General features: G+C 41.9%; 1 protein-coding gene across 1 annotated transcript in view; it reads left to right on the top strand.

The window, feature by feature from the left end:
* The window catches only part of TMEM135 (transmembrane protein 135), a 488,083-nt gene that overhangs the window by 61,373 nt on the left and 409,045 nt on the right, over positions 1-17,665 (top strand). Inside the window, exon 2 of the mRNA XM_089656743.1 lies at positions 1,029-1,156. Coding sequence (XP_089512869.1) covers positions 1,029-1,156 — 128 coding nt within the window. The remainder of the gene's footprint in view (positions 1-1,028; positions 1,157-17,665) is intronic.

Genomic DNA, 17,665 nt, shown 5'->3' with positions numbered 1-17,665 from the left:
TTCATATGGGTGCAGTGTTGCATGACCGCGCAATTGTCTTTCAAATTGCAACAGCACTGAAAGCTGAACATTGGCCTGGGTAGGAAGGGGGTATAAGTGCCCGGTAGGCAAGTGGTTAATGCTCTCCTTGCCCGGCCTGTCAGTTTAGGTGGACGGCCATGTCTTGGTAGGTTTGCAGTTGTGCCATACTCTTTTTATTTTCGGATGATGGATTGAAAAGTGCTCTCTGAGATGTTCAAAGCTTAGGATATTTCTTTTTTTTAACCCAACCCTGCTTTAAACTTATCCACAACTTTATCCCTGACCTGTCTGGTGTGTTCCTTGGCCTTCATGATGTTGTTTGTTCACTAATGTTCTCTAACAAACCTCTGAGGGCTTCACAGAACAGCTGTATTTATACTTAGATTAAATTACACACAGGTGGACTCTATTTACTAATCAGGAGACTTCTGAAGGCAATTGGTTCCACTAGATTTTAGTTAGGGGTATCAGAGTAAAGGGGGCTGAATACAAATGCATGCCACAATTTTCAGATATTTATTTGTAAAATATTTTGAAAAACATTTATAATTTTCCTTCCACTTTACTATTATATGCCACTTTGTGTTGGTCTATCACATAAAATCCCTAAAAAGTAAATTTACGTTTTTGGTTGTAACATGACAAAGTGTGAAAAATTTCAAGGGGTATGAATACTTTTTCAAGGCACTGCATATTTTTTAATGCTGTCACTCTCAAGCTTTTGTTTTTTTTTTACATTTATTGTTCACAAAATGTTATAAAGATCCTGGTAGAATTAGGGGGAGATTTACTACAAGTGGAGCACTCATCTGGTGCAGCTGTGCATGGTAACCAATCTTCTAACCTCAGCTTGTTCAATTAAGCCTTTAAATAAAGCCTGGAAATGGATTGGTTTCTATGCAGAGTTGCACCATGTTTTGTACTCCGTTTTAGTAAATAACCCCCATTGTGTTCATCTTTTTCTTCCATGTCTAGTGCTCATAAAACCCTTCCGTCTTATATTTCAGGCAGCGGCACTCCTGCGGAGGAGAAAACTTGATTACTACATGTACAGATTACTACCTGAACTCCTGCGCTCCACGTCTTTTTTAACCGCCAATGGAAGCCTATACATTGCCTTCTTCTGTATTCTAAGGTCAGTATATACATTTTTGCCCTGTGCTGTAAGAGCATCTTCATGCCAGGGAGAAGGCTAACGTGGATAGAAGCATATTAATGCATGTGATCTGTCAGTATTTACCTGTAGGGTGAACAGAGGATATGGCTCATTGCAGCAGCTCAGTTAGAGGTAGATTAAGGAAGAAAGGTAGCAGCTTTGACCTTCTACCCCTATTCTTTTTATTGATGCTTATGTGGAGCTCAGTAGGAACACAGAAGCCACCTCACTGCGTGCAATACTTAGGTGAATTGGAGTGCAAAATGGATGGCACAGCAATACACCACACTGTTTTTCATGCACTGTGATAACTGCCTGTAAAATGCATACATTTATCACACATTACTGCAACATACTGGTTATAAATGTGCACTGTTTTTTTGGCCATCATTTTAGCTTACCTAATTACCGTATTTTTCGCTTCATAAGACGCACCTGACCATAAGACGCGCCTAGGTTTTAGAGGAGAAAAACAAGAAAAATATTCTGAACCAATAGATTGCAGACACAGTACAGGAGATGACCAGAGACTGCAGACACAGTACAGGAGATGACCAGAGACTGCGGACATAGTACAGGAGATGACCAGAGACTGCGGACACAGTACAGGAGATGACAAGAGACTGCGGACGTAGTACTGGAGATTACCAGAGACTGCGGACACAGTACAAGAGATGGCCAGAGACTGCAGACACAGTACTGGAGATTACCAGAGACTGCGGACACAGTACTGGAGATGACCAGAGACTGCGGACACGGTACGGGGGATGACCAGAGACTGCGGACATAGTACAGGAGATGACCAGAGACTGCAGACAGTACAGGAGAAGATCAGAGACTGCAGACAGTACAGGAGAAGACCAGAGACTGCAGACAGTACATGGGATGACCAGAGACTGCGGACAGTACAGGAGATGACCAGAGACTGCGGACAGTACAGGGGATGACCAGAGACTGCAGACAGTACAGGGGATGACCAGAGACTGCAGACAGTACAGGGGAGGACCAGAGACTGCAGACAGTACAGGGGAGGACCAGAGACTGCGGACAGTGCAGGGGAGGACCAGAGACTGCGGACAGTGCAGGGGAGGACCAGAGACTGCGGACAGTGCAGGGGAGGACCAGAGACTGCGGACAGTGCAGGGGATGACCAGAGACTGCGGACAGTACAGGGGATGACCAGAGACTGCGGACAGTACAGGGGATGACCAGAGACTGCGGACAGTACAGGGGATGACCAGAGACTGCGGACAGTACAGGGGATGACCAGAGACTGCGGACAGTACAGGGGATGACCAGAGACTGCGGACAGTACAGGGGATGACCAGAGACTGCGGACAGTACAGGGGATGACCAGAGACTGCGGACAGTACAGGGGATGACCAGAGACTGCGGACAGTACAGGGGATGACCAGAGACTGCGGACAGTACAGGGGATGACCAGAGACTGCGGACAGTACAGGGGATGACCAGAGACTGCGGACAGTACAGGGGATGACCAGAGACTGCGGACAGTACAGGGGATGACCAGAGACTGCGGACATAGTACATGGGATGACCAGAGACTGCGGACAGTACAGGGGATGACCAGAGACTGCGGACAGTACAGGGGATGACCAAGAGACTGCCGACAATACAGGAGATGACCAGAGACTATGGACCTTTGGGGAGGGAGGGGGAGCGGGTAGCTGAATTTGATAGGTACCAGCTCCCACTTCCGCGGAGTCATCCTCCCTTTAGTGTGGGCACCCGACTGTGACAACCGGGTGCCCACTGCGCATGCGCGAGAAACACTGCGCTTTATGAATAGCCCGGCGTCTTCTGGGATACATGACAGGTCCCAGAAGACGCTGGGCCATTCACAATGCACAGCGCTTCTTGCGCATGTGCAGCGGGCACCCGGCTGTCACAGCCGGATGCCCACACTAAAGATGCCAGCGCGGGAAGACTATACAGCGCTGGACCGAGGATCAGGTAAGGTCCTGCTGCAGAGAAGAGCTGAGCGGCCGACCCGATATTCTGACATGGTGTCGGCGGCGGAAATACCGGACTGATTGCTCCATAAGACGCACTGACATTTTCCACCCTTTTTTTGGGGGAAAAAAGTGCGTCTTATGGAGCGAAAAATGCGGTAGGTTTGATTCAACCCCACTTTCCTGCAGCATATTTCACTTACCCTCCCGGAACTCCATTTATCATTAGTAACTGAAGAAAACACCCATTACTTAAGGGTAAGAGATGCATGTATGATATCAATAAACCTTGCACCTATCAATTATAAATCGCCTAAATCCATATGTGAACAGCTGCCACCTCAAAAAGTGTAACCCCTACACTTACATATGACAAAACCAACCAATAGGGGTGCTGTATAATTGTGAATATTCTAGTGGATACAGTGCTTCAAACATATGGTGAAGCTAACAACATAAACATGTGTGAACAATTGTACTGGTATGCCCATATACAAATGACCAAAGTCCTGTGATAAAAATTTATTGTGATATGGAAGTCCTATAATGTGACTAAATGGCCAAAATGCCTTCTCCTGCAGTCACACCACCCAGTGTATTGGCAAACAATGCTCACTCACCAGACCAATATGACCCTTTAAGTGATAAGAAGGTCAGTGTGCTCTATGTCTTTGAACCAGGTTCTGTTCACTCTTCTTGCTCCAAAAATGCCTGGTTCTTTGGTATTTAACAAGCTGCCCAGCCTCTTTCCATCTCCTCACCATGCCACCAAAACACACACATAGGGGCCAACAAAGGAGCTCTCATAGTGCTGCATTTGTTTGATAAAAAATAGACCACTATAATTAGGGTTGAATCACATCGGGGTTGATTTACTAAAGGCAAATAGTCTGTGCATTGCAAGCGCAGTTTCTCTAGATCTGAGGGGAAACTTTGAAATGAGTAAAAGCTCTGCTGATTTCTATCATCCAATCATGTGCATGCAAAAATGCTGTTTTTCTTATTTTCTTTACATGTTCCCCTCAGATCTACAGCAAGTGCACTTGCAGTGCACAGATTTGCCTTTAGTAAATCACCCTGATTGTTGTGCCCCAGCTTGGCACCAAGACAACCAGCATGTGTTAATATAGTAAGTGCCACTGCTTCGCTCTCACCTGGAGCTGGCGTGCGCTCCCTTGGCCAGAAATTGTGTATCGGATGAGACGTACCAAAGCCGAAAGTGAAGACTGGTAGTCCTGCCACTATGCGTTCCATCTATAAGACGATGTTAGGAAGATGGACATTTTTGGAGCAAGAAGAGCGAATAGATCCCAGTTCAAAGACATAGCTCACATTGAACTTCTTATCACTAAGGGGCCATATTAGTCTGGTGAATGAGCACAGCTCAATACACTGGGTGGTGTCATTGCACAGCTATAGAGGAGACGTTTTGGTGATTTGGTTACATTATAGGACATCCTTATCACAATATGTTTTTATCGCAGGACTTTGACTGTTTGTATATGAGCGTATGAGTACACATGTTCACATATGTAAATGTTAGCTTCACCATATAAGTTTGGAGCCCTGTATCCATTAGAATATTCACAGTTATATAGTGCCCCTATTGGTTGGTTTTGATATAAGACGCATGTGACTCACCTCATTTGATAGACCCAGGCCAATCTACTGCTGCATGTGGAGTCCCTAATCCTGCCTAAGCTATAAAGAGAGGTAGAGTATCAGCTGCTCCTCCCCAATATAATAAATTCAAGAAAGTGTTACCCCCTTGGGATTTTAATGCAGCTAACAGAATATCACACATATGTTTATGTAAAAGAAGTTATATACTTTATTTTACAACATTTTCTAAAAAGTTAATTACATCTTAAAATCATTGGTATCTCTGATACATTTTTTTCCCCCCCTTCCCCATACTGTGCCCTTTATATTAATTAGTCTTTGATTTATGCCATGTTTTCTTATTGTTTAAAATCAATTTTATAGAAAGTACCAATAAACATATGTTTAATTCTATCAACTATTTATACTTAAATTCTTCAGAGAAGGTGCGTAAATTGGGGCAGGCTGGTAGGAGCCCCAGTGCATTAATTTGCTCAGGGGCCCTTGATGCTATTGAGAGGGCCCTGGGTAGCACAGCAGGAAGCTAACACTAAGTTATTGGGGAGGAAACATTCGTCAACTAGACAGTTGTTCTCCCAATATCTTCTTCTCCCTGATAGCAGCCAGTCAGTCTCATCTGCAGACAGCCACACACTTGAAATCATTGCAGTGTCTAGCAGAAATTAAAGTCTTGCATACGCATTCACATTTGTTTCAGCTGAAGTGGACACCCTGGCTGCTGACCTATAATAACACTTCCTCATTCTTCAGAAAAACTCCATTCTGAACCATTAGTTCTATTTTCCCCTGAGATCTAACTTCCACCAAATTTTGTTAGATCTGCAACATCCTGAAAGCTACCCAGGAAAATAGATTTCTATTTGTGATTCCCCGTGTGTAATCTCGCCGTAAATGGCATATTATAGCTGCGTTTTTAGTATTTACAGATGCATGTGATCATCCAGTAAGCAGACAACGTGAGTGGGTCTGTGTCTCAGTATTTCAACACTGACTGGCGTGTTTCTTAATACGGCCATAAACAAACACATCTGAGAACTATACTGAGTAGACTCTTCCGAGTCATAACAATCAATTAGGAAGATGCTAGATTATAGTTCACACACAGGCAAGATCAGGAAAAACTGCAGAAATGCTACAAATAATGGACAGTTACTGGAAGGACCTGAAATGACATATAGTCTGTGTGCAATGGATGCAAGCAGTAACTTGCAGATAAACCATGGCTTATTTGTGTTTCTGCCAGCGTGGACCTCCTACCATATGTTAGATACTGTAGCTCAGTCCAAAACATCTTGTTTTCTTAACTTATGTGTGACAGTGTTGACTAAGAGAAAACCTTTCACACACAGACATGATGACCATAAAACACTTTATTTTAGTAGGATGGGGAAATGCTAGAACCTCTGTGTTTTTTTTTTTTTTTCGTTTTTTTTTTTTATATCTCTAGTGTCTATTTCTCCTCACTTCCTGTCCCAGTGACCCCATTGTTCACACACAGAAATAAAATCACGACAGAAGATTTAACTCTTCCACATATACACAAAGCTTAATTAAAATGTGGGTTTCCATGAATTCATATCTATGCTTTAATCAATCCATATTTCAGTATAGAGAAGGGGTGTCCACCCTTTTGACCTTCCTGGGCCACATTGGAAGAAGAGGAATTGTTTTGAGTAGCACATAAAATACACTAACAATAAGAATAGCTGATGAGCAGAAATAGTCAGGCAGATCACAAGTTAAAGGATAAGTTCACCGTTTGTAACATGTTACACCCATATTCAGGGTGTAACATGTTATGAGTGGACTGGGCCCGCCCGCTCCCCCTTGCTCCCCGTTGTGACAGGTAGCTGTCACAATTTAAAAAAACAAACTTCTGTGAATAAATGTACAAGTACTGACAGCCTTAGCGGCAGTCGACTTGTATTTCTCAATGAACTATCACGGTGCTGTGGAGCGCCGTGGTAGTTCATTGATTCTTCCTATCTGCTTGCCCATACATCCCATATGGGCAGGCATATATACTGACAGTTTGCAGGAGACCTGCATGGCACAGCTATCTGCTGATCGCTGGTGCAATGCTTTAGAGGCTCCAGAAAAAAAAATTATAAATGCAGTTTTTTACCTGCAAAAAAATTAGCATTTATTATTTTTTGTAAAAAGGTGAACTGATCCTTTAAAGTGGTTGAAAGGCAGACTTTTTTTTTTTTTTTTTACCATACTGCACTCTATGCAACCAAGTAAAAAAAAAACAAAAAACCTTCTGCACGCAACTCCCCTCAAATACATACCTGAGCGCAATCTTGATCCAGTGTTGTACATGAGAGCCGAGACTCTCTTTGGCTCAGATACAGCAGCAGGAGGCATTGGCTCCCGCTGCTGTCAATCAGAACCAATCATGAGGAGCCGGGGACAAGGAGCTTATGGACACACAGAGCAGGGCTCGAAAGCAAGCACACGTGTGCCCCAGAGTGAGCAGCCTGCTCAGGGAGCACTCTTCAGGGTGGGGGAGCCCAGAGTGCCGGCGAGGGACCCAAAAAAAACTAATCTTTGACATCACTTTAACTATAAAGAGAGGTCACTGTAAATCTACATATCCGAGTAGTAAAACTTAATTTTTTTCTTTTTTTATTATAAACGTAAAAGAGGGAACATAAATCTAGTGTGAGATTTGACACTGTTTTTTTTGTTAAACTAACACATCAATATCTGGTTGGATGGATGTAGTATCAATTCTCAATGAATTCCCAAGGTGCTCATCAGATATTTTGGTTCTAAATTTGTCCTTCGCGTGCTTCATCCTTGAAAGTAGTTGCGCACAAATGTAGGTGCTGCTGAAAACTGATGGCATAAATAAGGCGTGATTGTGAGTGGGAGATTTTTCTTTTGGAAGATAAAACTTATAGTCCAGTAAAGAGACACTTACAAATTCTTCTTTGGCCTCGTGTCCACCAGATGTAAAGACATTTTTACAAACCAATTCCCCCCAAAATCAGCATTGCTGTCTTGGGCTGCAGGTTGGACACCCCTGGTATAGAGTATACAGTATGTGTGAGCAGGGTACTAAAAAAACGCTGAATTCCAATACATACACTTATACATAGATGTAGAATAAATAAATAGGACATGTCCAACCAATAGATGGTGACTCGGTTGTGCTCAGAGTACAGAACTAGTTATAAAGAGTACAATACATATGTAAAGCATTAATTGTCGGTGCTAAATAGGTACAAGAACAGCATTTGACAAGTGTGGTGTGAAAGAACTCTTATGACCTGTGCAGAGTCCTGAGCCCATCCTTATGGGATAATTGGAAACACAGATTGCAAGCAGAGCAACAAGCCTTGCCGGTTGAGCAGAGGATGTTATCGCTTCAAAGTAGGCAGACAACGCCATATACAGCATCTCACAGAAGTGAGTCCACCCCTCACATTTTTGTAAATATTTTATTATCTTTTCATGTGACAACACTGAAGAAATGACACTTTGCTACAATGTGACGTAGTGAGTGTACAGCTTGTATAACAGTGTAAATTTGCTGTCCTCTCAGAATAACTCAACACACAGCCATTAATGTGTAAACCGCTGGCAACAAAAGTGAGTACACCCCTAAGTGAAAATGTCCAAATTGGTCCCAAAGTGTCAATATTTTGTGTGGCCACCATTATTTTCCAGCACTGCTGTAATCCTCTTGGGCATGGAGTTCACCAGAGCTTCACAGGTTGCCACTGGAGTCCTCTTCCATGACAACATCACGGAGCTGGTGGATGTTAGAGATCATGCGCTCCTCCACCTTCCATTTGAGGATGCCCCACAGATGCTGGATAGGGTTTAGGTCTGGAGACATGCTTGGCCAGACCATCACCTTTACCCTCAGCTTCTTTAGCAAGGCAGAGATCGCCTTGGAGGTGTGTTTGGGGTTGTTTTCATGTTGGAATACTGCCCTGCGGCCCAGTCTCCGAAGGGAGGGGATCATGCTCTGCTTCAGTATGTCACAGTACATGTTGGCATTCATGGTTCCCTCAATGAACTGTAGCTCCCCAGTGCCGGCAGCACTCATACAGCCCCAGACCATGACACTTCCACCACCTTGCTTGACTGTAGGCAAGACACACTTGTCTTTATACTCTTCACCTGGTTGCTGCCACACACGCTTGACACCATCTGAACCAAATCAGTTTATCTTGGTGTCATCAGACCACAGGACATGGTTTCAGTAATCCATGTCCTTAGTCTGCTTGTCTTCAGCAAAATGTTTGTGGGCTTTCTTGTGCATCATCTTTAGAAGAGGCTTCCTTCTGGGCCAACAGCCATGCAGACCAATTTGATGCAGTGTGCGGCGTATGGTCTGAGCACTGACAGGCTGACCCCCCCACCCCTTCAGCAGCAATGCTGGCAGCACTCATACGTCTATTTCCCAAAGACAACCTCTGGATATGGCACAGAGCACGTGCACTCAACTTCTGTTCTGAGTGGAACCTGTCCTGTTAAACCACTGTATGGTCTTGGCCACCGTGCTGCAGCCTAGTTTCAGGGTCTTGGCAATCTTCTTATAGTCTAGGCCATCTTTATGTAGAGCAACAATTCTTTTTTTCAGACCCTCAGAGAGTTCTTTTGCCATGAGGTGCCATGTTGAACTTCCAGTGACCAGTATGAGAGAGTGAGAGCTATAACAGCAAATTTAACACACCTGCTCCCAATTCACACCTGAGACCTTGTAACACTAACGAGTCACATGACACCAGGGAGGGAAAATGGCTAATTGGGCCCATTTTGGACATTATCCCTTAGGGGTGTACTCACTTTTGTTGCCAGCGGTTTAGACATTAATGGCTGTGTGTTGAGTTATTTTGAGGGGACAGTAAATTTACACTGTTATACAAGCTGTACACTCACTACGTCACATTGTAGCAAAGTGTCATTTCTTCAGTGTTGTCACATGAAAAGATAGAATAAAATATTTACAAAAATGTGAGGGGTGTACTCCTGTGAAATATTGTAAATGTCCATAGTTTTTCAATGGGATGTCCAACAAGCTCAAATAGGTGTGATGGTCAGGTGTCTACAAACCTTTGGCCATATAGTCTAGCTGTACAGGTGGTGTAGCACCATGGTGAAACAGATGCCCATCACATTGCGTGGAATGCAGTGGCTTCTGGTGTAGCAATGCATAAAACAACACTGAGCCATCAGGTAATTTTGGTACTGACAGAAAATAATATATAGCAATTGTATTATAATATAGCAAGTATTCTATTACTGAATATACTCTGACCAATCACATTGGAGGATTAGGAAAAAATCTGAGTCATTTTTTGCCATTACTATTTTTTGGGGTGTCTGACTGCCTTTCTACTGTTCTTTACAAACTCGCAGCATACAGTATGTACAGCTATGTGCAGTACACTCCATGAAAATTGTTGACTTTTTCAATGTAATTTAACTTTTAAACATTGAATCTTTCTGCAAAAAGTGCCTATGAATAAAAATGATGTACTTGCATGAAAGACAAAAAATGGCATGAGTATTAAATTCCATAATCTAAATTAAAGGGTAAGTTCACCTTTTGTAACATGTTACACCCTTATTCAGGGTATATCATGTAACATGTTACTGTAACACTGGCTGCACCCCCCCCCCAATCCCCTTCTTCCCCCCTGCTAGCTTTCACCATTAAAAAAAATGTGACTGTGTGGGGCTCCGCCCACCTGGCTGCGTCATTCATTCACAGAGTTCTGTGAATGGGAAATTACAAGTCTCGATAGCCTTTGCTGCTGTCGGTTTGTAGTTCTCAATGAACTGCCTACAGCATCGTGGTAATTCATTGCTTCTTCCTGTGATTGTGAAACTGCCTGCCCGTATGATAAACGGGCTAATCGCAGGTGCAATGCTTTCTAGGCTCCAAAAAAAAAAAAATAGTAAATGCACATTTTTTTTACCTGCAAAAAAAAAATAATGTGCATTTATTTTGAAAACGTGAACTTAGCCTTTAATTAGGATGCAGATTTTTCATGTAAAAAGTAAATATTGTAGGTGCCAATGATTACAGCCTCTTTAGGACTATGCGGGTGGAACCCATCTTGTTTAAACCTCAGATATCTAGGGTCTGGTGTTCAAATGTTTGGTTTCATTGTGTCAATAGAGCTGTCTACGGCCTTTAGATAAAAGGTTGTGGATGAGCCTGGCAAAAGATTAAGATTCACCAAATTTTTTAAAATCAATGTAAAGAAAAAAAGTGGCATAGATTTCAAACAGCTGCTAATTTGTCCAGGACCAGCCTGCCCGTCAATTTCACTCCAAGAGCTTTTAGTGCCCCAAAAGCACCAAAATCTTATCATGGGATTTGCAGGTAATCAAATGGTGTCAAAATGTTCTCATCTACAATCAGAAAGAGTTTGCAGCAATTTAACCCTGCATGGGAGGTGTGCCAGGTGAAAAACAAAAAAGACCAGACCTTCTGGAAAAATATGCTGTAGACCAGTGAATCAAAGATAGAGCTGTTTGGCCACAGTAACAGTAGGTGTGTTTGGCCCAAACCAAAGACTGCATTTCAGAAGAGGAAAATCATACCAACTGTGAAGCTTGGTGGTGGAAATGTAATGGTTTGGGGTTGGTGGATTTTTTAAAAATTATATAATATAGCACCTTTACCTGTAGCCAGATTATTTGAATAAAAATCCTGTGCTTGCCCGTTCAAATATTTTGTAAAAGGCAACCATTTCCATGGAGTATACTTACTTTTTTACATTGCTGTATGTTTACATTATACCTGGACCTGAGTCAGAAAAATGTGTGGCCCTTACTGTACGCTAAGGGAGGTTGTAACAATTTGCTTCTGCAATAGACAACCAGCCCGAAGCATCCTGCTTGCACCACCTTAATCTCAGGTGCAGGTTCTGGTTTCAACATTCAAATGTCTGTAATGCATTGATAAGGTGTGCTACTTTACAAGAGAAATGGTAATTGATCAGATGTGTTTTGATTATTTTAAGCCTTTGTATGTTGCTAGCTTCTGTGTTTGTTGGATTGTATGTGCACATCTGACTTGCCATCTGCAGTGTCTATATGGTCCTTGTCTTTTATGCTTTGCTGTGGATTTGGTTAGCTGGCTCAAAGAATTTTTGAGAATCAATACAGAAACGTCTGGAACTCCCTTTTAAAAGAAACAACTAACAAGTGGACACGTAACTAGCTATTAAGCAAACTTACTGGTGTGTTTTTTTTCGTCTGTCTTGTCTAACCTCAGACTTTTAATGAGTCTTCCAGACTAAGCAACAGATACTGGAGTGTTGCACTATGCTACATTGAATCATTGCTGCGGCTATAGCCGAACAAGACACATCTGTTTTCTTAGTTTCACAGTACAGCAACCTCTGGACAAAGTGAAATGTGATACAGTGTCATTCACCAACTTCCTTGTTTATGTTCTTTTACCCAGAAAGCATGACATCAGCTGATTGATTGGCATTTCTCAAACCCCCAAATAATCAATATCAGGACGGCTTGGAAACAGGGGAGCAATGTCTAAGGCCTGGAGAGTGGCTGTAAAATTCTTGCCAAAGTCTGTGGCTCTTTGTGTAACTAGGAGCAGCTGTGATGGATTAAGATTTCTGATTGCAGAGAGACCTGTAGCGTGCCTGAACCTTTTTACATAGCCTATAGGGTTTCCTTCAGTCCAGGGAAACTCACTAAAAACCTTGTCGTTAAAACAGTATCACCTCACATGGATATGGTAACTTTTTACTATTTTTTTTTTTTTTTTTACTCTTGAAAAAGAATAAATGTCTTTTGTCTACTTTTTCTATTACATTCATAGTTAAACATTTGTTAGGCCTTTAGTATAGGAATGTTCATTCATTTTTTTGTTTGTAAGAGTAAAGGGTTATTCCAGCCATGTACATACGGTGCTGTGTGTTGTCATATGTGCCCCCTTCCTGATTTTTTTTTATTTCAAACTAATTTTATTATTAAGTGTAAATGTATAAGTTAGCGAGCGCACCAAGTAAAGCCGCTAATGCACAAAAAGGAACCACAAAAGCCTTTCTAAGAGTATGACATAAAAATGGGGTGTGCAGCGCTATACAAATAAAACACACTGTCATAAGTATGACAAAATATGACAAAAAAGTCCTATAAACTGGATAATATACAGTCCAAGGTAATGTGATATCAGTCCAAAAAGGTATATTCCAGTGGTGGAGTGTAAATGACTTCAATCCAAATGGGTATATTCCAACATCATGACATGAAGGTGTAGAAAAATTGCCCACTCACCGGAAGTGCAATTTAATGTGCACATAGAAATTCCATGAAGCCGGAAGTCCCGTGAAGGGACTGCCAGAGATGATGACCTGGACCTATATCCCAACTTCTCCTGCCTGGGTGGACTCCTGGAATGCTGGGCTGAGATGTGAGGGCTCAGTGCCATGGCATCACCCCTACAGGAGACGTGTTATTACACGAAGCGCGTCTAGGAGGAGCCTCTGCACGCCTTGACGTTACGCCACCGGATCAGGAGGTCCGGTGGCCATCACTTTTTACCCACTGGTCAGTGTATTCAAAGAGCTCATTTCACATTATATCTATATAGGTACTTTAACCCTGTACGTGTTCTATTTTATTTTATCATGATGATCTTTACTTAATAAATATACTTCATAATACTACACCATGAGTATTTCCATCTCTATTACCTGGCACTGAGCCCTCACATCTCAGCCCAGCATTCCAGGAGTCCACCCAGGCAGGAGAAGTTGGGATATAGGTCCAGGTCATCATCTCTGGCAGCCGTTACCCCATTTACCACCAGAGGGCACCTTCACCATCAGGCTGTACCTTCACGGGACTTCCGGCTTCATGGAATTTCTATGTGCACATTAAATTGCACTTCCGGTGAGTGGGCAATTTTTCTACACCTTCATGTCATGATGTTGGAATATACCCATTTGGATTGAAGTCATTTACACTCCACCACTGGAATATACCTTTTTGGACTGATATCACATTACCTTGGACTGTATATTATCCAGTTTATAGGACTTTTTTGTCATATTTTGTCATACTTATGACAGTGTGTTTTATTTGTATAGCGCTGCACACCCCATTTTTATGTCATAATTTTATTATTACACAAAGATAACCAGACTAAATACAAAATGCATGCAATGAGTAGTACAAGTGCCTAAGTATATAGGTAACAAGCTGCTGTGCACAAAGAAAGGTACCAATATCACCCTACGAAGTAGCAATGTATATATAAAGTGCAGCGCTCGATATTAAAACCAATAAAATGAAAATAAGTCCTTATTAGATGGTAAATATATATATACATATAAATTCAAAAGTCGGAGAAGATAGTCCAGCAAATCAAAATAAAGATATAAGTGCTCAGGTAACTTAAAAGTCCGGTATCTGTGTGGTAATGATAAAGCAATGCGCACTCACCGGACGCGCATAACAAATGCGCTTTTGTGTATAAACAATCCAGATGTCATCTGATAGTGGGTAGTCTTCCCTCTGTTTGGTATGAGGCTGGTGGTCCTCTTCCACTAGGGGTCCCCACATGTGCTCCTGGTAGGTAGTATCCCTCTGGTATTTATCTCTGTATACCATCATCCAGCATGATGATGTTCTATTAGCTCTTAATTGGGCGTTGAGCAAAAGAGATGATATTCCTTCAGTTTATTCTGCCTTGACCTTAAGGGACCCATGTTACATGTATGGGCAGATGAATTCTAAACCAATGTGCATCTGCTTACATCCAATTGATTCAGATCTGTCACTTTTGGGTCTGTAGTAGGACAGCAGCCCATTACTTCAGCACGAACCATCTCCTCTCAGAGAGGATGGTGGTATACAGAGATGAATACCAGAGGGAGACTACCTTCCAGGAGCACATAGGGGGACCCCTAGTGGAAGAGGACCACCAGCCTCATATCAAACAGAGGGAGGACCACCCACTATCAGATGACATCTGGATTGTTTATACACAAAAGCGCATTTGTTATGCGCGTCCGGTGAGTGCGCATTGCTTTATCATTACCACACAGATACCGGACTTTTAAGTCACCTGAGCACTTATATCTTTATTTTGATTTGCTGGACTATCTTCTCCGACTTTTGAATTATATGTATATATATATTTACCATCTAATAAGGACTTAAATACAAAATGCAGTTTTCATTCATTAAGGGAAAACAACTGTCCAAAACCTTATGTGAAAAAGTAATTGCCCCCTAACCATAATTAGGATTATAGATACTTGTATAATGTCGTCAATTTATGCTTTACATATAATGTACATCCACATCATCACATCAGTCCCTAACCCTCAAGGTGTGTACAATCTAAGATCCCTAATTCACGTTCATACATACACATACTAGGGCCAATTTAGACAGGAGCCAATTAACCTCCCATACCTGGTTGTACCACCCTTGGCGGCAACAACTGCAATCAAGCATTTGTGATAATTGGCAGTTAGTCTTTCACATTGCTGTGGAGGAATGTTGTCTCGCTCTTCTTTGCAGAATTATTTTAATTCAGCCACATTAGAGGGTTTTCGAGTAATGAATGGCCTGTTTAAGGTAATGCCGCAGCATCTCAATAGGCCACTTGAATGGGCCACTCCACAACCTTAATTTTTCTTTTTTAGCCATTGATAGGTGGACTTGCTGGTGTGTTTCAGGTCATTATCCTGCTGCATAACCCAAGTGTGCTTAAGGTCAAGAACTAATGGCTGGATAGTCTTCTTCAGGATTTTCTTGTAGAGCGCAGAATTCATGCTTCTAACAATTATGGCAATTATCCAGGTCCTGAAGCTTGACTGTTAGTATGATGTTCTTTTGATGAAATGCTATGTTAGTTTTATGCCAGATTTAACGGGACGCACACCTTCCAAAAAGTTCAACTTTTGTCTCCTCAGTCCACAGAATACTGTATATGCCCAAAAGTCTTTGGGATAATCAGGATGTTTTTTGGCAAATGTGAGCCAAGTCTTTGTGTTCTTTTTGGTCAGCAGTGCCTTACTTCTTGGAACTCTCCCATGGATGCCATTTTTGCCCAGTCTCTTTCTTATTGTTGAATCATGAACACTAACCCTTATTAAGGCTCATTCACACTGTACATGCATGAAAATTTAAGGAAATGGACGCACAGATTTCACTTGCAGAGACATCGGTTTACATACGTTTTCATGCACGCATTAGTGCATTTTATACACCTTGCAGATTCCAGAAAAAATCTGCAGGTGATACTAGTGTTGTGGTGTGAACAGGGCACATAGAGAACAATTCATTTCGTTATGCCCTTGCAGAACACGTGCAGAGAAACTGACGCCTCTGCACCACAGTGTGAACTAGCTGTAACTGACGCAAGTGAGGCCTGCTGTTCTTCAGATGATGTTCTGGGTTCTTTTATGACCTCCTGGACAAGTCTTTGTTGTGCTCTTGGAGTGATTTTGGTTGGCTGACCACTCTTCAGAAGGTTTATTACTGTTCCAAGTTTTCTCCATTTGTGCATAATGGTTTGCTGGAATCCCAAAGCCTAAGAACTGGCTTTGTAAAGCTTTCCAGACTGATGCATGTTAATGACTGTTTCTCATCTGTTCTTGAATTTGTTTAGATCACGGCATGTTGTGGTGTTTTTTGAGAACTTATAGCATGCTTCACTTTGTCAGACAGCTTCTATTTAAGTGATTTCTTGATTCAACAGGTCTGACAGTAATCAGGCCTGGGTATGGCAAGTGAAATTTAAAGCATTCCTAAACCCACAACTGTAAAATCAGTCTGTATATGCAGTAATGCTTGCTTGTTATACTCACTGTGGAACCTAAGGGGTTAACCCTCTGCATTGTGTAAAAAGGCTGTTTGATCTTGTCTTCCCTGATCCTCCTCCCCTTCTACTGTCCCCAATCCATCTGCTGAGGGAACAGAGCCTTGAGGGCAAGCTGCACATGCTCAGTTTGGGGTGTATTGCTAGAGAGTTTTTTTTTTCGTGGGAGAGTGCATGTGATCAGCACAAGGCCAATCAGCACTGTCCAGACAGAGGGTCAGGGGTCGTGCAGCCTCAAGATGCAAAATCTTCCACGTTTTAGCCAGTGCTCTGCAGGACACTGATAGAAGTCACAAGACTGCTCTAACTGCTGATAAGAAAAGGTGTGTGTGCATGTGTGTGTGTGTGTGTGTGTATGTATGTATATATATATATATATATATACATATATACACACACACAGTTTATATGCACTAAAATAATTGCATTTCCATGTTCTGTGTACTGTGGGAGACTAGACACCATGAATGCAGGGACCTGGATTTAGTAACACTTTAACTCAGTTTTCCAAAAAATTTGGCTAATCACAGTTCATTTATGATTTAGGAAGGGGGCAAATATTTTTCGCATAGGGCTAGGCAGGTTTGGACAGCTTTTTTTTTCCTTAATAAATGAAATCATCATTTAAAAACTGCTTTTTGTATTTACTTGGGTTATCTTTGTGTAATATTAAAATTTGTTTGATGTTCTGAATCATTTAAGTGTGACGAATATACAAAAAAAGTCAGAAAGGGGGCAAATACTTTTTCACAGCACTGTAGTTTTTGGTAGATGTTGGAGAGTGAAACTGCCTGGCAATTTCTTCTTACTCGGGACCTCTGTTGGGCCTTGTTTACATTAGCGCTGCTCTCTAAAGAGGGATCTGCGTTTGACAGGCAGGAAGTAGGTGTTGTATCACTGCCTCACTGTTTGCTTTAACTGCATGGACCCCACACTAATGCACTGCAATCACATCAACAAAATAGGTTGCGCTTAAATACATGCAAAAGTAAAACAAGAAAATAAATAACAAAACAATAAGAAACAATATTATAAATCAAAATAAAATCCAGCAAAAAC

The sequence above is a fragment of the Staurois parvus genome, unplaced genomic scaffold, assembly GCF_062004578.1.
Source record: "Staurois parvus isolate SC_StPar_1 unplaced genomic scaffold, SC_StPar_1.0 ptg000027l, whole genome shotgun sequence".
Classification (NCBI taxonomy): domain Eukaryota; kingdom Metazoa; phylum Chordata; class Amphibia; order Anura; family Ranidae; genus Staurois; species Staurois parvus.
The sequence above is the reverse complement of the archived record's forward strand: the minus strand, read 5'-3'. Positions and strand labels throughout refer to the sequence as shown.